We start from the raw sequence: 19,225 nt of genomic DNA on the forward strand, positions 1-19,225 counted from the left end.
AGCAGAAACTGACATGGGAACCCTGTCCGTACAGCTAAACTAACCCTGATAAAAAGCCAGTGTGATGAGAATTAACACTTCTTTCCCTACTTAACTTTTCTTACAGCATATTTTTTTTAACTGACATCTTCCAACTCCAACCTCCCTTGGTCTCTTGGATAGGTGCTGCCTCCAACAACTCCCTGTGCTGTTTCTACTGAGTCTTGGCACTCTCAAAGCCATGACATTGGTCCACCTATCTAGGAGCCAAAAACAGACTCCAGCTGGGGGATCACTGACCCAGATCTCTGATCTGCATTGTGCCCCACACAAACTTCATGTCCCTTTCAGTTTCCATGATAGCTCAAGCTGTTCATTAAATTTCACATGACCCACTCTTACACAGCACATCTGAAGCAACCCACTGCTGCAGACTTAATCTGCTGGATCTCTTTGAACCCACTAATACAAACAAATAAAGCATGTCATACTAGGGGTGGGGAAGAAGCTCTGTGGCTGATCTCCATGAAGCTGCTCTTGCTGCACTTCCCTGGTGATGAGCTGACCGTGAGCAGGCAGGTGGGTTTCTGAAGAGGCTATGGAAATAGTGCAATCCAGATTTATCTTCCTGTCATAGTCAAAGATGAGGACGTTCTTGTCAATTGCCCTGGACAGACCATAGTACTCAGGGACCTCCAGAGCACGGGAGCGCATTTTGATGATGTTACAGTCTGGCTCAAGTAACTGCACATGGAGGGTGAATGTTTCTACAAATGTTTCAGTTTCTGTAAACCTGCAGGTGATAGAAGGAAATTAATTACGCGTCACCCGATCTTCTGTCGCTCTGTGAGTTTGGTGTTGGCCTCACCTTCTAAACTGAATTACTTGAACCCCTTTCTCTCATGGGCCCTCAAACCCCAAATCACCAGAGACCATGAGGTGCCAGACCCTGCTGCCCACCTCCTTATACTTGTAAAAAGGGTATCTGTGCAAAGGAAGAGGTTACTCGCGGTGTATATGCAAGGGTCTGTGTCCCTATCAGCAGGACAGCACAGAACATATGGTGCTCTGGAAGTACTGTTGTCACTTTCAATAAGAAAAAGAAAAATCAGTGGTTTTCTGTAATAAACAAGCAATACATAGTATTTATTAATACTAACAAACACATTATTTGAGTGTATCTGAAATACATTTTGACAAATGTTTCTGTAAACAGATGGTCACTTGTTGACTAATGACGCTGCTTACTGGATCTAAGTAGTTACGATGTGTACAGCAGAACACGCTTTTACCATGAAAAATGGACTGCTTTCTCTTCCTGAGGGCAGCTGCTCTCTTGGTAACAACGAAGTGTGATCTCCCACCGCTGCTTACCTGTACAGCCTAAGCATGACCATATCTTCGTCTAAAATCGGACAGCCATTGTGCGTATATTTGACTTCATTAGGAAGGAAGTGACAGTCAAAAACCTATGAAGGAGAAAGAAGAGACAAGTACAACACTGTCAAGGATGTTAACATCACGGCTTCTGTTCCACTTCTCTCTGATTGTCAGGAATGCACCAGACTAAGAGAATTTTTAATCTGTAGTTTATTTCTATGAATAGGTATTCACCTGTTCTGTGGTCTCCCAGTAAGAGCCAGAGCAACCACTTGAATGTGGCATTGCTGGCACTTTACAAGGGAAAGGGCATATAAATGTGATTGTTTCAGGCTGCCAACTCCCTCTTCCAGTGCAACAAGTAGTTTGAGGGCACACTTCTCTACTATTGCAGCCTGTGGACTTATGGATGCAATTGTATTCAGTTGGAGAACTGCAGTGGATCTGAAAAGCCAACAGTTCCTGCAGTATAATGTTAGATTTACTAGCTTTTTAAGTTGTTTGTGGCAATAGCTTGATTATACAGTAAATCCTGCTTTATCGCCACTACCATTGTACTACAAAAGTATGATCCCGTGAAACTTCTCTGTTGGAAACTTTGCTAGCTCAGATTTGTTACATGTTTTTGGAATACTGACTTTGTACCAGTAGCCTTTGATGAGATCAGATGTCATCTCTGTGCCATACCAACACCCAGCCCCAATGTCGGTGTAATCCCACAGCATAAAAGCAAACAGAATTTCTATATTGTGCCCACCAGCTAATTCAAAAGAGACTAATTCTTATGACACAGCTGCTACAGGTCATATTTGCAAAGATGGCTGGCCACAGTTTAGCCATCTAAAACAGATACTTGTTTCAGGCTGATTGTTTTATTTGATGGTTTGTTGATTTGTGAAAGTAAGGCAATGAGGAAAAATGCCTAACCGAAATGTAAAAAGATTGCTTTGGAGAGTTCTGACACACCCATTCTTTGGAGCGGGGATTTGGATTCTGGGGCGTAGGATTTTCGTGTCCTCATATATGCCAGTTTACAAGTCTGGCAAATTAAAATTCCTGTGTAGCTTTATTTCTTTACAGAGTTTAACAACTGAAATCTCCTAGCATCAATAAGACCATGTCTATGTTATCCTTGTGATAACAGGGAACCCCTACACAGCCCATGCATAGATGGAGGATACTCATGTTTCATATCTACAGAGAGACAGGGCACATTCTTGTCAGCAAGAAGGCAAAAGATAATCCTTGCATTTCCTGAGCGTCTCACTGTGAAACTAAATGTTTCTATGGGCTATATTCACACATGGTTAGTTCTTCTGTAGACTAAAGTAAATTTGTTCAGCACTCACTCATAGACCTGATAAGGCCATAACTAATAAGGATTAATATACATATGCAGCTGACTGACAAACCACATCTTTTTGCAGAAATAAGGGGTCATGTCCTACTACCAGTTATTTCTCAAAGTACACCAAAAGAGTCATGAGAATGAAGTGGCTTGCCTGAATTACCTACATCTCCCCAACCACTTTGGAGGATGGTGAAATGGAAGGGGGATTTTAGTGAGATTCTGAAATGTTGGCTGGAAGTGCAGTGCATAGAGAAAGTCTTTGGATGCTTTGACTTTCAGTGTAAAAACAAAGCAATACTTTAATTTCTAAATTAGTTGTAAATGTGTAGTTAACTGAAGCACATCATGACCGCTTTGTGGATTTACACTAAAGGATATAAGAACTAGTGACCTTTGTTTCTTTCTAGCCATTACACAGAACTAGAACTTGCATCTTTCTATAATGGAAAAATAATTAGTTTATCAGCTTTCATTATACTGGCAATGTCCACTTCCACTGAAGTTATTCTGAGATGTTCAAGCTATGTGGTAATTGTTCTATATTCCTAGTGATTTTAAAACGTATTGCCTGTTTTTAACTTTCAGCAAGAAACACATTGTACAAAGTCTTTTTTTTGTTTGTTTTGTTAAGTACTTAGTTGGTTATCAGATACGTATAGATGGATTTACCACTCTTCCTGTTGGCTAAAATAATCTTGGAATAATCCGTAATACATGGTGTTATGGAAAATATGATTGATTTTATTTGTTGGGACTGCTTAGAAAGGAAGGACAAGAACAGTTTGTGAAAAACAAAATTGCTGTCATACGATGAAGGTTTTGACTATGCTGTGGCTGTTCAGTTGTGTATTGTGTTCAAGTGTCAGAGAAATATGTGTGTTGTTATTTTTCAGTATTTAACGAATGACAAATACGTCTTTTTCTTACTTAATGTCTTTTCTTTCTTAGTACAAGCTAACATAAAGGAAGGTGATTAATTAATTAGATAGATAATCCCAAGTGATATCCCACAAAAAAGAAAAAAAAATAAAATAAGTAGTTAGGTGGTGTGTTACCTTAAAGGGAAAAAAAGTACATTATATACAAAAGCCACTCATATTACAACTTCCAGTAGTTTAATGTTGTACACTGCAGATGAGATTCTACAGTGATGTAAATCAGTGTAGAGCCCTCAAACTCAGTAGGGTTTTTGGTCACATGTAGGTCTGGTGTGCACCTGACAGTGAGATACTGCTCAGACGATGCATTCCTGTTCATATCAGAGGGGACTGCCTACAGCAGAGGAGATGGTTTATCATATCAAAGAATTAATTTCTTTCTTTCTAAGACATCATTAGTTCCATCTCTTAATTGATAACAAGGGGATGGAAAATGAAGGACCTTTCCACAAAGGTCTGTTACCACTGACTGATAGTTGTTTTACACAAGACACAATCTGCTTTGCAAAAAGAAACATCTGTTTTATGTTTTCTGATATGTTCCTTTCATATGAACAGGCAACTCTAATTGTCTATAAATTCGCTGGGTAAGACAAAGGAGATCTACATCTTTTCTGAGTTACTGTTGAGCTTTGTTTTTTTCTACTTCAACTGCTTTTCAATTACAATTTATAATTAAATTGTCATACATTCCTAGGACATTACTCACTTTAATGGCAGTAAAACAGATTAGACCAGAGACATTTCCTGGCTGCGGAATTTGCTGGTAGAAAGAGCATGGGTGGCACTGGGAGGGCTGGACTCTGGCACCTTTTTTCAGGAATAGCGAAAGCTCAGGCAGAACTTTTCAGTGCTGGCTCATGATTTTGACATTTAAATGAGAAGCTCTCAACTTACAAATGCTGTCTTGTTCTGTCCCAGCAAGGAAATATGACTTGAGATAACCAGACTGCCTGTCTCGCTGACCGTCTCGAGTGGGATCCCTCATGGTGGTGTGACTCTGGCACTCCCACCTCCCCAGGCGTGCGTAGAGGAGGAGAAGGCACCTTTCCTAATGGTACCACACTCAGGCCAGGAGCCATCCAGGGGAGGTATCCCAGGCACTGCCAACAGTCACAGCCCCTCTCCAGCTTGGTACCCCAGGGCCACCTGCCCAGCAGAGCTCACCCTTCCAGACGAGGTGTGCCCGCAGTCTTCAAGAGCCACGTGGCTGCCTGGGCTCACATCAGGGCCGTGAAAGGACAGGCATTTAATGGAGGTGGGGTTGGGAGTGGGGAAAGACAAGGCCCCTAGGTATTTTGGAAAATAAGTTATGGTGACTACACATCTCCTGGAGTCTCTAGAAAACTGCCTCTGACCCTGTGCTTGAAGCATGTCAGGGTTACAAAGGACAAAGTGGCTTTTTCAAAATACCTGGGTCCTACTGCACGTGGAGGCTGAGGTAGAAATTGAAAGCAAAGTCACTCACTCAGCCAGCCAGCTTGCCTACAGAAGAGGTTTGCCAGCAATGAAAAGTGTAACTCTCTCTTTTTCTTCTCATGGGCCAAACTAGACTGGGGAAGTTGGAGAGCAGGGGCACTACGGTCAGAGCCCTTGTGCTAACAGAGCAAGCCCTGGGGAAGTCTCAGCAGAGGCACTACACATCTTGGGGCCAGGCTCTAGAGAAGATCACACATCTCATCACCTCCTATTTTCCCTGGTGTGCCTCTGCTGCTTCCGAGTGCTGATTCAGCTGAACTACTCATCAGTGGTCTGCACAAATAATGATGATGACCAAGCCAGAAGCTTTGAAAAATCTACTGAGACTGGTGCTCTTGCATCCACCTTCACAGAGACCACCAGAAACCTCAGAGAGGATGTTTAAAACAACATACACATGCAAACATACAGAATTGTATGCTGCATGGTACAATTAACAAAACTTTTCAAAGATAGACAAAAACTGTTTAGTTATGGTTCATTTTAAAACCATTCATCTGTCTCTACTGGTACATCTTCATGTCAATCACTTCCAACTCCTTCCTGCTATGACTCAGGTGGGGAGATTTGTGAGGCAAATAAATAGCAGAACCGTGATATGTGAAATACATTTCATTATTCCTACACACTTGAAAATTTAACAAAACACTTTTTTTTAATGTATTTGCCATCTGCTAGCAATTTAGCTGTTGCAGAGCAGAGCAAACAACGGTGTACACAATGTGCTTATTGTATGTGATTATTTTTTCCTTAATTGCTCCCTAAGTGGCTGCGTGACTAAAATGCAAAATGCTCTAGCAGGCTACGCATTACCCAAGGGGCACTGGTTACCCTCACGGTAGAAAAACAAGCAGCTGAGAGATGGGAGGATATCTACTAACTGAAAGTTGTGAAATACCCATTCTCCGCTTTTGAAAGGAGACTCTGACCAAACTTCCTTTTATGTACTCATGTTACCAAGCTCAGCTTTTGCATTCCATGACTGCAGTTCTCTGTCAGCTGCCTACTTTTAGCAAAAGGCTGAATCTCACAGGCCATTCAGTTTCATGCCTTTGAGTCATTACCCCCTAAAAAAAAAATTCAATAGAGCAGGTCTTCCTAGTTTCTCCCACACCTGCACACACATGGACACTCAGAGCAGCACAACGGAGCCCAAATACCTGCGGAGTTAATTTCCCAACCCTCTGTGTTATTGGCTCATTAATCACAACTTCTACTTTGCAGACATCCTTCTCTCTGGGGATGGAAAACTTGAGGTCATCTTCTGACAGGAAGACAGACTGTCCCTTCATCACTTTCACCCCGAGGTTGACACTAATAAAGGAGGAGCAGACAACTCTTAATACAACAGGCACCAGTAGAAACAACCAGTTTTTCTCAAAGGGCTTCATATTATGAGGGGATGCCAGCTCTTTTTTTCCACCAGTGAAAATGTTCTTAACAAAAGATGTCTTCTCTTTTTCCACCAGCAGATTTTCACCATATAATGAAGGACCAAAATGTTAGTTGCAGGTAAAATGTATCATGTTTTCTATTAAGATGCACCCCTTGACTGAAATTTGGACAGGGGCCTATCAAAATATCCTTGGGTTTTTATAAAATTCATTGGTCAAGCTTGACAAAATGATGAATGTGTTCTCAGAGTACTTTTAAGGTTTGTTAATCCTGAAAAAAAAAAAAAAAGAAAGAAAATTTATATAAGGCATTGAGCAACTATTGGGGAAAAAAAAACATAACCACAAAAAAACCTTCTGCCATTTCTTACAATTGCAGTTCAATTCAAGCAGCAGATTCACTTCACCTTTCAACACTATTAAGTGCACACGTGCTCAGAAAATTAGCTATGTTCCAATGAGACTTCTCCCTCAACGAATCATCTCTCAATGTGAATTCCAGGCACCTTCGCTCCGTGTGCACATACACACACTTGCTGTGTAGGGTCCTTTGTTACTGGCCTTTTTACTGGTGGACCAAGTAGATATTAATAAAAGGGTATGTGCATCCCAGTAATTTGAAAGCATAGGAACAGGCATTCATCCAGATTCAAGTGGGATAAAGAGAGAGTGGCCTTTTGTTAAATCTATTTTTGCTTTGCCATTGAATGTGGAGGAAAAAATTCAACGTTTAGTTGAAAACACCTTGCCAGTGCCTCTCTACTCTTCCTGCTACAGTGAGTAACTATGCCAGAACACCGACATAGAAACATATAATATGGCACAACAAAGCTGAATTTTTTCTTTTTCACAAAAAGAAAAGTAATCATTCTGAGGCAAATTCAGTGGAAATAAGGAACAAAAGACAATACAGGAAATAAAATTACATAAGTCTCTCATGCCCCCAGTTACAGTTAATTTTCATCTTTCATGTTTATAAACTCATAAGAAAATCATAGTTCTTCTGGTATTGAACAAGCACTATTGAAATCCTTATGAGACCCTAATTTCTGCGACCCTCCAAAGTAACTGAACGTATGGTGCAAAGAACAGGCAATGGTATTGATTTAATTAAATTTGATAAGATAAGTAATTTCAAGCTAGTAAAGCATCAACATTCCTTCAGTTTCTCATAAATTCTTATTTGCACAGTCTAATTTAACCACAACCCTACCACCCACAGTAAGCTCTCCTGAAAGTGCACAAAAAACCCAAATCCATGTGTCTCTTTAGTTCCTTCATTATTGCTAACAGATAAGTGTTCACTCTACTGTTTCTGGCAGGATGACCTTCTGAACAGCCTACAGTTGTACGCACATATCTGCCCAGTTTTACATTTCACTGAACAACGAACAGCAGTTAAGAAGTTATTTTAAATTACTCACTTCCTAAGTAACACAGGACAGATCCACTCACTTTAGCCTAGATTCAAGACTGAAGACATTGGGACTAACATATGTTTAAAGTTAGATGTACGTTGAGTATGTAGTCTGGGCCTCAAATCTTAACTCTGGTTTTCTAGCTTTCTATATGAAAACCTTTCCGTTTTGATCTGAAATTACACTGCCAGATCAGTCTGAACAAAATATGAGAGAAAATGTAGAATTCCAACCAGAGGAAAGGGAATTAAATTCATGATTGAAAGCTTTTTAATGTGTTCCAGAAACAATCAAAATCTCAATTAATTTTTAAAAAGTTTACTTACACAGGCAGCTTTTACTAAAATCCAGATATGTAAATGTACTTGCTAATTTTTGTTTCTTTCTAGTGGGATGGGTATGCATGACACGTCATTGAAATGAGCACATCTGAGACAACACTCCACTTCCTAAAATTCTCAGTTTTTGAAACACAGTCTGCAATGCTATTTAGGAAAACTTGGAAAGAGGACGAGGAAAACAGATTACACTTCAACCTCCAAGTGAGAATGTATGGTTTGCAGCAAGTACACCCTTTTAACCTGAATATCTGACTGGCATTTATCACATAGTGCACAGATTGCTAGCATTTATCAAATATAATCTGTGTTTCCTTTATCAACTGCAAAGCATGGAGAGATTTTCTGAGTGAAAACCTTCTCTGTTGCTGTGCTCTCTTCCTACTGCCTGACTCGAACAAAGTGAAGATAGGGCTCAGGGAAGTGAAATAACTACCTTGGCATGTGCCTCAAGAAGATGCTTTGCCTAATGTCTCCTGTGACTTCATGCATGCTGGGATCCTCAGCCAGCAGGAAGCTCCTGGCACAGGGACTGTAATAGATTTTAAATCCTTTGATTCCAGCCCCTGATGAAGAAGTAATACATGAGTAAGTCACAGATAGTTTCAGAGAAGACCTAGTTTCTTAAGCCATAGAAGGACTCAGATAAGAAAAAAATAATTAGGAATTGTAGTCTCTGACTAGGAGCTGGCAGGGTGCTAAAAGGCAGTCAATGACTGAAGCACAGACCTGGTGATTGACGGTTCATGACAATGCCAGTAACTTCGTATAGCATAATACCAGGCTGGGGCATTGATTTACAGGGCAAAATGCCTTTACTCACAGGGCACTGGGTACCTTATGAGAAATGATAAAACTGAAGCCTGGACAGTTTTGACTTTCTCCACTCCCACCTGGATATCTACCACAAAAACACGTTATGGTTCAGAGACAGCCTAATCACCTGTTCAGAAATGGCACAGGTCAGGAAGTCGATCGTTCTCTTTACACCTTACATATGTCCTTACAAGAAGGGAAAGCCAGCTGTCTCTCTCTCCCAACAGGCACTGCCAGAGTCATTCATGCAGAGACATCTGCAGCTCGACTCTGATGAAGCCCAGGTTGATCTGTGTTCTGGTGCCTGCCCCATAAACCCCAGCACTGGGTGCAGGTATAAACCTCAGGCACAGGCAGTGGTTTCTTTGCTGCCTGTTCTTACCCTGCATCAAACACTAAGAGCAGAAAGGCTCGAAGAGGAGCCAGGAGCATTTTGGCCAATTTTGTGGTGGGTGTGTGAGCCATCGTCTGCTACAAAATTGGTCCCATGTTGTCACTGTGTATTACAGTCTTGCTTTGACCTCTTTTGCTTGCAGGTTCTGCTCCTGTATCACTACATATATTTGCCCCATATATTCCAGCAGCTGACCCCTACTTGTCAGCTGCAGGGCTGTCTCCTTATGTGGCCAGATGAAGATCTTGAGAAGTATAACCTCACTTTCTCAAACACTTATCCAAGGATAGCAAAATGAAATTACAAGAGATTTTTTCAGCATGTAATGGCAATAAAATGAGAAGGTTTTGGCATGAATGCCATCAGATTATCATTTCCCCCTCTGTGTGAAGACAGCCATTGCTTCAGCAAAGTCATGTATATGCTACACGGTACTTATGCTGATCCACAGTGACAGTGTGTTGCTCTCTGGCAGCTCTACAATTGCTGGTGATGCCACTGGCGTATTTTGTGACTGCTTTGGACTTCCTTACAGTCTCCTTAGTTCTCTGCCCTTAATATCACAGCTGAGCCTGATTCATCCCTGCCATTCCTTGGCATGTCACCTGTGAATCCAGAATGAACAAATGACTGAGGCACTGTTTAATTCCAAATGCATCACAATGTCTCAGATAGATACACTTAGAGGCTTAATGAAATTATGGTGTTCATGAACAATATGTTAGGAGAATCAGTGTTCTTAAACTATGCTGTTTCCTCATTGACTTTCTAAGGGTTTGTCTATATGGCAAAACACCTGAATCAGCTCCAGGTGCACTGTGTGCCTACAAGCTTACCAAAAGCTACCAGCTTCGGTCCTGGAAGCGAAATAGCCATGTCAGTCCAGTGATATATCATATATTAGTTGTTACCCCTCAGTAGGGATGGAGGACATAATTTATGAGGAAAGCCTGAGACAGCTGGGTTTGTTCAGCCTGAAGAAGTGCTTATTGCTGGTTTTAGACATCTAACAGAAGAGTGCAGAGAGCCTGGAGGTGCACAGTGAAGGGACAAGATGCAACCCACAAAATTCTCAACAAGAGAAATTCACATTATATATTAGAAAAAAAAAAAACCACAGTGAACATGGTCAGTGGAATGAGTTTCCCTGAGGGGCTGTGGGGTCTGCATCCTCAGAGATATTTAAAAGCCCACTAATCAGGGCCTGAGCAACCTGAGCAACTTTGAGCCAGACTTGCCATAAAAGCTGGCTGTGCTGAGAGCAAGGGGTGGAAGCAGTTACCTGCAGAGGTCTTTTACACCCTAAACCATGTGACAACTCTAAGCTGAAATGACAGAGCTGCCTGGATCCCAGCGCCCAAGTTAATTACCTAGTGTATTTTTGCAAAACACTGCATTGAACCCCACAAACTGTCCAGTAATTCCCATGAGATCCGATATAAAACCATACTGGTATAAGAAAATGTGGTGACAAAGAAAGGGACCTCCTTTCCCATAAATAGAGGTAGACTGGCCAAGCTGACCCTGAGATTTGGGAGCCTGGAAAAGGAGTCTACCTCTGGTTATTTGGAGAGCGGATGTTCTTCTTGGCCCCTGACATCACCCTAAAGGTGTGTCCAAGGCATTGTGCAAGGGACACTCAGCAAGGGGAACACTGAGGAGCTCCTCTTCTGCTAGCAGTCCACTGCCCTGCTCTGCAGACGAGCCAGGGGAGAAGGCAAAGGGAGAAGAGGCCTCTGAAGAGACAGTGGATGTGACTCTGAAGAGTTAACAGAGGGACAGACCAGACTGGGGACAATTTAGGGGAGAGTTACTGAGACCTTCAGATGTGGTTTGTTACAAATTTCCTCCAAATACCAGAAAAATGAGTTTTCCCTCAGGACTGCTGGTGCACATGTGAGAAATGATGTAATGGCTAATTACAAACATTAGCATTCTCACCAAATACAACTTATTTTCAAGAGTCTCAAAAAAAAAAAAAGAGGAAAGAAAAACTGCCCCAAAGGAGCTCAAACACTGCTGTAGAGTTATCAACATCACAAAATATCTGACAAAACTTCACAATTTGTCAGGTGTTCATTGCCTTCAGGAATCTGGAGAACTGTGTTAAGTCCCTAAGAGCATCCCCGAGTTATTGAAAGCTAGATGTCCTTCCAACAGTAGAGTCTGGAGAAAATATACATCTGTGCAGGACCCATCCAGAGGTACTTGTAGAAACTCTCAGTTGTGTGTCTCTAGATCCATGTCAAGTAGATCTGCTATTTTAGATAATTTTTGGAATTTTTTCTTTGTCATTACAACTCCTGCATGAATGAAATTTACTTCAAAAAATGCAAATATTAATACATTGGTGGGAAGGTTTCCAGCACTTGTTTATTTAGAAGTTATGAAGGTACAGACCCCTGAGTCTGATTCTGAGGAGGGCTAATGTGATGTAAATAAAGACTAATCCCAATTATTTAGATAGCTATCTACCAGTCCAAAACAACTGAAAATAAGATCAGAAACAGCACCAATAACTCTCAGATGTAAACCTAAAACCTGACTGAAAAGAAATTACTAGTGACCTTGAGCCAAGTCTCAATGACATCCGAAGTCTTCAATGAGATTTGGATGAGATCTTAGGAATTTCTCTGAGTGTGACAAAACCTCTGGTTGCCTGGGAGATTTCACTGAACAATTGCATCCAAAATTGCCCTTTTTTGCAAAGCTTGAAGGGAATTATGGAGGATGATTGTTGCGGGCTGGGAGTTGGACTGATTTGTTTTAACGAACACCAGAAAAAGTTTACATGAAACAGAAAGAACATGGAATTTTTTTTTTAGAGGATGGGATTAAAGAAAACAAATAGCAGCCTTCCACTATTTCTAGGAAACAAGATGGTTATTATTAGAGCAATTAAATCTTAGCCCAGGGCAATGAAAGGATCTTGAGCTATTAAATTAGAGGGTTGTCACTTCAGAATGTGCAATTAACACACACACCCCTTGGACTGTTTGCTATTTAATGTTTTTGTTCCATGCACTACAAACAAGGATTGTAGGTCACACAGAAACTGAGTATTCAGCAAGGTATTTTCTGAGTTAAGGAGTGGTAGATAACAGTTCCCTTCTTTTTTTCCTTTCTCAGTTTTGGTCTGTGAACGGAAGTCCTGTGCACTTTTTGACAAATCCTGTCCACTTTTTAGCAAGGTAAGGAAACAACAAGTGTTTCATTGCATGGTCAATGAATAGACATTTCTTCATCAGGGAAAACAGCTGAACTATGTGAAGCACATCAGATATATCCAGGTTATTAACATTTCTTTGTTGTCCTTTGTTTCTTTGTTGTATTAAAGCAGAATACTGTAAGGTAGAAAAAAAGGTTTTTTTCTTCATTCTACCCTCTTTCACATTACAACTATTTTAACAGTGATTATCAGATTCAGACCTAATATAGTTTCAATTTGCAGAGATTATTTCTGACTTCAGTGTTCATTCTCAGCGTGATATTATCACTGTCATACACTAAGTTATGATTCACTCAAGCTTAGGATATTAGGTAGTGGAAACTGGGTGCAGAATTATCCCCATATGTTGACAGGCCAGTGTAAGACTGAAAGCATATTTGACATTACACAAGGGCAGAGAAGTAGTAGAGGAGAAAAATCTGAATATAACACCATAAACATTATTGCACTGTAACGCCAAGTATTGCAGCTTAATGCAAGGCTGAAAAGTGAATTGCTCTTTTCCACGGGGTTCCTCTGTAGCCCTTGCTAACCCTTTTAATTTCCACTCCTTCTGAGACCTGCTTCTGCATCAACTAGAAGTTGTAAGGCCAGAGGGTATTCTGTCTAAGGAGTAGTGCTCCACTCTTTCCCATTAAACAGAGCTAAGATGTAGGAGGCAGGTAGGAGGGCTCAGACAGTGACAGATAAGAAACTAAAGGGAAAGAGAAACACCGAGAGGAAGAATTTCAATCAGTCAAGAGCAGCAATACTTAACAGCTTGGCCTTCAACCGTCACACAACATACTTTTAAAAAGGCAGAGCAGGTCAGAGTCCCAGACTGAGACTAACAAAAATGAGCTATTGATTGTGGTTGCCCCTTAAAGACTGTCTTGAAGACAATGCATTGTTCCCTATTCAATGTTAAATAGATCTGCTTATAGTGTTAGAAGTACTTTAAATTTTGAGATAGAGATCACATTGTTAGCAGATGCCTGCTATACTGAAGACAACTACAAAAGCAAAATAAAGTCTTGGCTTTTGTTTTAATAAAGATAAGAGACTAACAGCTGAACTGCATCTTCTGAACAGGTAAATATTTTCTCCTCAAAAGACCAATGAAAACATCTTTGCCCTCTGCTTTGCTACGCCCAGAAAACCGTCTCATGTAACAGAAGTTGAGAAGATAAAGATGAAGTGATTGTTTTTTTCTCTTAGTTGCTCTTTATGTGTTTTTAAGATCATTGCACAAATAGGAACTGCCACCCTCTGACTACCCTTTCTCTACCAGACATGAATGCTGAATTGCAACAGAGTGCAATGCAGAAATTACTCTGAAAAAGAAATAATTACATCTTTTTGACGGCTGTCTGAGGAAGTCCATAAAACACTACAGCTTCCAGTGAGCTTCTTCCACTGATGTTATTCATAGGTTACTATCCTGCATATGACCCTCATCCTCCTAGGTCTCAGGACTCACTGATTTCCCACCTTCCCTTTGGGAGTATAAAGCCATAGGGGATAGCTGTTTGCTTGGAAAGTCAAGCCAGCCTAGGAGAAACACAAACTGAACTAACTTGTTTGCCATTTCCGGGACTAATTAACTTTTCAGAAGGTTTGAATATTGCCACTTAAAATTTTCTTTTGACCATTCAAATACAGCAAAACGTTGTTTTTTGGCCAAAGGAAGCAGGCTACTTCTCAGTGTAAATGTTAACACAAACCACTATATTTTTTTACTGTCATTGTTTTGTAGTTTAATATCGTACTTGTACTCCCCTAATAGCATAACACAATTGCAAAGGTCAGGTGCATGTTTAATCTGTCTTCTTTTCTCCTTTTCCTGTACAAGAAGGGATCCTGGAGATTCTCAGCTGGGAGCAGTGAAGGGAATATAAACTAGGAGAAAACTACCAAAACCAGTAAAGTTAAAGGACTAGATTAGCCATCCTTTTTGTTTCATGTATAATTATACTCACTGCAGAGAGGGAATAAGACCTACTCTTCTTAAAAGAAGAGCAGTCTATAACAACATGTAGGTAGCAGAATGGCTTCCCCTAATCCACTCAGAGAATGACTCAAAAATAAAATTGAAAACTACCCCTAATAATGGAAGTTGTGGATGGGTGAAGGGAGTGTGGTGGAATGAGGAAATCTCCCAAAATCATTGACTTTGAAAAGACACTTCATTTTAGCAAGTAGCTAGTAATGGATAGAAAACAAGTTAGTGAAAAACAGCCTAGGATTAGTCAGTGACCAGCGTGCTTGTGTTACAAGGACAAAATTGTTCGCTTCACCTTGATCCATAACTTCAGCAAGTGAAGACAGAAATGATGGCATTGCATTCAGTACCTAACATGACAACACAAGGCTTCCAGTTCTGGAGCCCCACACTTTTCCATGACCTTTGCAAGCTATGGTCAGACCTCACACATGAAATGCTAGATGAGCTTGACTTATGGCGGAGCAGATCTACCAGAGTGAATGTATCTCTTGATGCACAAGTGTGAGGGTGTCAAAACCCATAGAAAACGATCAGGAAAAGCCTCCTGCAGAAGGAGTAGCAAGGTGAGGAGGCAGGGACAAGGAACCTGTGGTCAACTGTCCAACAATGACGTTGTTTCATTACACCATGAGCCGCAAGGTCTGATACTTCTGCAAAAAAAGCACTGGCAAGTGATGACGAAATGCAGTACCACTGACATATTGCACCTTTCCATAGTGTTACGCATCTGCTCATGTACTCAGTAAGTTGTATGTGATAACACCCAACCCTGCTCTACGTGGAAGTACAGAGCAATGAAATGGCAATGGATTTCCATCTCTGGCAGACTCCCTCTTACAGGTAGAAACCTACCTGAAGCACAGCATCTGGTTTTGGTGGGTTTAGAATAATTCCTTTATGCGCTGCTGTTGTTTGGCTGGTTAACTGAGTGTGGGGGAGAGGGCTGAGCTTTGAGCTGATGAGCCTTGAGGGTAATGGCAAAGATTTCAGATTTTTGAGGAGGAAGACTTTGCAGACTGTTCTTCACAAAAACAAGCTCACTGGCAGGTGTGCTGCATCTCACAGTGCTAAACAAAAGAAGACTTGAAATCTGCTGCACATGCTACACAGAGGATTTTTTTGAATGCTTAAATTTTAACAGCTGATAGATGGTGTGGTTTACACTTTCCCACAAACACACTGGCTTGGTTCATCTCTTTGTGCTGTAGATGTGAGAAACAAGATGCTCGCTTGAGCTTTCTGCCAGGATTACTGCTGTATTCTGGGAGCAAAAGTTGTGCCTCCAAAGAGCAATTCCTTCCTGTTTTATATAGCTATCTAAGGGAAAGAGGGTAGATTTAGCCCAGACACAAATCTGGGTTTTCAAAGGTATATGAAGGGACTCCACTGGGACTTTGATGTTTCCTGCATACAAATCAAAAGTGATTTGAGGTTCTTCTGTGAAATCTGTAAGTTACTTAGATGTGGTATGATTGCCTTCAAATTACGTTTGATAAACAAGGAGTATGCACTAGATCAAATAGTTACACATCTCATCAAAATTAATCTAGATCCACTAAAAAAACACCAAAACTGTAGTTCCTTTTTTGTTAACAATTTTCATTGATAAAGGTATGTCCTTACACATTCAGGATGCCTGCACAGTGGCAGCTACAACCTGTCAGTTCATGTAGTCGCATAATAGTTTTAGACAACATTTGTTAGAAAATCAAACACAATCCAGCTACCATATATCTTCACCACCAACTATCAGAGTTCTTTGAAATGCTGTTGCAGGCTTCACAATGATAACAACTAGAGACGGAAATAACACATTTCATTAGCAAGTGTTTAACAGCTTCCCAAATGTAGTCTATTCAGGTTTTTTTACTCAACTGCACAAAAGGTAGCTGAATCATCCTGAGGAACTCCTGTTGCAAGTTGTGAAAGCTTGAAGTTGTGCACAGACACCCTAGCTACAGTATCTATAGCCCACACAGCCATTAGCATGAGATAAATTATTCTGGGTCCACAACTGACTGCGACAGAATCTCAAAAAATGAGAGAAGCGAAGTTAGAGTATTGGTGACAAATGCTCTGCTCAGTCTCCCTTTATGCTCAACAGGTACAGCCAAGCGGATTGCACTTTTAGTGTATCATTATTTTACTAGCATGTGCTATTTCACCGTGGTGTTTTTACTACACAAACTGTTGTTGCTGTCTAAGTTCACTGTTAGACTGATGAAATCAGGGATCATTTCTTTTCCCCACAAATGAATTAGTTCCTGTTGTACTGTAACTAATATTATCATAGACTAACATTATCAAGTCTCCTTCAAGGACTGCAGAAAATTAATGTAATGAATGAACAGGCATGAGGTACTTTCATTTTAAAAAATCAAGTCATTGTCCAGGGACTTGTTTAATCATTTGTGCTGATACTTGCCTAATTCTCAGAGCAAGGATCTACAATGGAAAAAATGTTCAAAATCTAAAGGTCCCCAGATCCAAACCACCTCATTCTCTAGGTCAAAATGATCTGCATACAGTCATGTTGCATGCGAAATAAACCCTAGGGGAGAATCATGAAGAAAATGCTGGCAGGTCCACAGCAGTAACACTCAAGTCAGAGAAAAGAGATGGGACAACTTCTACAAATGTGTGCGCTCTGTTACTGTGAAAGCAACTGGTGATTTACAGTGCCAATGCCTCCCCCAGACACCTTGGACACATGTCAACAGCAGAGATGCATTTTACCTAAGGTAATGTGCAGTCTTGAGTTAGCTGAGATGATGAACTAGTAGAATTCTCTAACTAGCAAAAATGTAACTTGCAAAATCCCCTTTTAATAACCGTTTCAAGAAACTGTGTATAATTATGTCCAGATTTGTTGAACTGTCTCAACACAACAAAGAGTGACAGCAACTAATCTCTAAAAGGTGTTTTAGAGTTTGGTTCTAGATAAATGCATAGAAATCAGCAGGAAATGACAAAACTGTGCAAGCATGTATGCGTGTGTTCAGAAACACCCATAAGCATTTGCATATACATATGACCAATGAACATCTGCCTAATTCAGATTAATGAAGACAGCTGTCTGAATGTACGTGAAAATGTGAAAAGTCTCACAGTTCCCTACTGCAAAATAAAAGTCTACCATTTTAAAACATGCATTTAAAAAACAAGTTCTCCCAGCTGAATGAAATATATCCTTTAGAAAGGCTTACTAATATTGAAAGTTTTCATGATGTTTTTCAGTGCTTTTTATTACATTTCTCTCTCTCAGTGTGTCTTACTAAAAAGACGATTTTAAGAAAAGAAATCTTGCTTAATGCTTCTAGGCTTTTATAAAAGATAAAGACAGAAAGTTTTATTAGAGCTGATGGAAGAAAGCCAGAATAGTTGAGAAATCTCTATCAGCTTGAACATTAGGAAAAACTAAGTTGCTTGGAATCCTTACTTTCCAAGTTAACTTCTGCTAAACTACTGGCAAGAACCAGTGCCTGTTTTCCTCCGAAGTTAGAACTGAGCTTTCATCCATCCTCAGTACAAAAATTACTGTCCGACTGCTTTGCTACAACATTCAGCAGCAAACAGAATGTTGCAAGCTGTTAAATGCTGTTACAACCACAGACACAACAGCGTTCAGCGTATACAACAAACTTGAAGCTGATACTTACAGGTAGCAGTGTTTCTCCAGGAGGCTGAACACAAGATCATACTAGAATAAAAGGAATAATGAATGTCACTGACCCGGTAATCTCTGGTTTAAAAGGCTGGCAGAGAAAGAAATCCAATGAGTGGGCGACAGAGGGAAAGACAGGGGCGGGGGCGGGGGGGAGAGAGAGGTGAAATTCCAGTCTTTCTGGTCAGCTTGGCTGTAGTTTTCTCCGTACTAAAAATCCACAATAAACACTCTTTGCTTGCAAGACTGCTTCTGACTGCAGAGTCCCAGAGTACAAAACCTTTCGGGCTCCCTATGATAAGTGCATTCTGAGATGCCTTGGAGTGTTTACACTCAGTAATACTTGTCTGGCAGCCAGCCCCAGATCTTCCTTTCCATTCTGCTGGTTAAGTCTGTTGGGACTAAAAACTGAGCTCCTGTTAATAAGGTTTGCTCATTTTTTCTTCCCACTTCTGCTAGCTTACACACACACACACACACACACACTCTCTTACTTATTTATGTATTAAAGATTCATAGACAAAGAGGTAACTTAAAATCTTTTCAGATCACTCAGTTTTCCCCTACAAGAAGGGAAAAAAAGCCTTTATTGAAATACAGACATGATTAATTTCCGCCATAAGACAACAGCAAAGCAGGTTTGGTCTTCTTTCAAGGTGGCTGATGAAATTAAAATCAAGTGAATTAGCAATTTAATAGTAATGCATATTGCCTACTTATAAATGTGCTAATTTTTACAAGCTGAAATGTTCGGTTGACTGCTGTTCAAAATCCTGTTACATGTTAAAGTATTAAGTATTCAAATTAATATATATTCATTTTACTGACTAATTGCAGTTGCAACAAAGGAAAATCCGGGAG

At 40.4% G+C, this 19,225-nt stretch overlaps 1 protein-coding gene across 1 annotated transcript in view; it reads right to left on the reverse strand.

Annotated features, from left to right (window-relative positions):
* Positions 1 to 18,394, reverse strand: part of FREM1 (FRAS1 related extracellular matrix 1) — a 77,677-nt gene extending 59,283 nt beyond the window's left edge. Inside the window, exons 1-4 of the mRNA XM_068422710.1 lie at positions 18,360 to 18,394; positions 6,288 to 6,792; positions 1,354 to 1,448; positions 471 to 772 (exon numbers count right to left, since the gene is read on the reverse strand). Coding sequence (XP_068278811.1) covers positions 471 to 772; positions 1,354 to 1,448; positions 6,288 to 6,518 — 628 coding nt within the window. The 5' untranslated portion in view covers positions 6,519 to 6,792; positions 18,360 to 18,394. The remainder of the gene's footprint in view (positions 1 to 470; positions 773 to 1,353; positions 1,449 to 6,287; positions 6,793 to 18,359) is intronic.
* Positions 18,395 to 19,225: the final 831 nt, after the last annotated feature.

The sequence above is a fragment of the Nyctibius grandis genome, chromosome Z, assembly GCF_013368605.1.
Source record: "Nyctibius grandis isolate bNycGra1 chromosome Z, bNycGra1.pri, whole genome shotgun sequence".
Taxonomy (NCBI): Eukaryota; Metazoa; Chordata; class Aves; order Nyctibiiformes; family Nyctibiidae; genus Nyctibius; species Nyctibius grandis.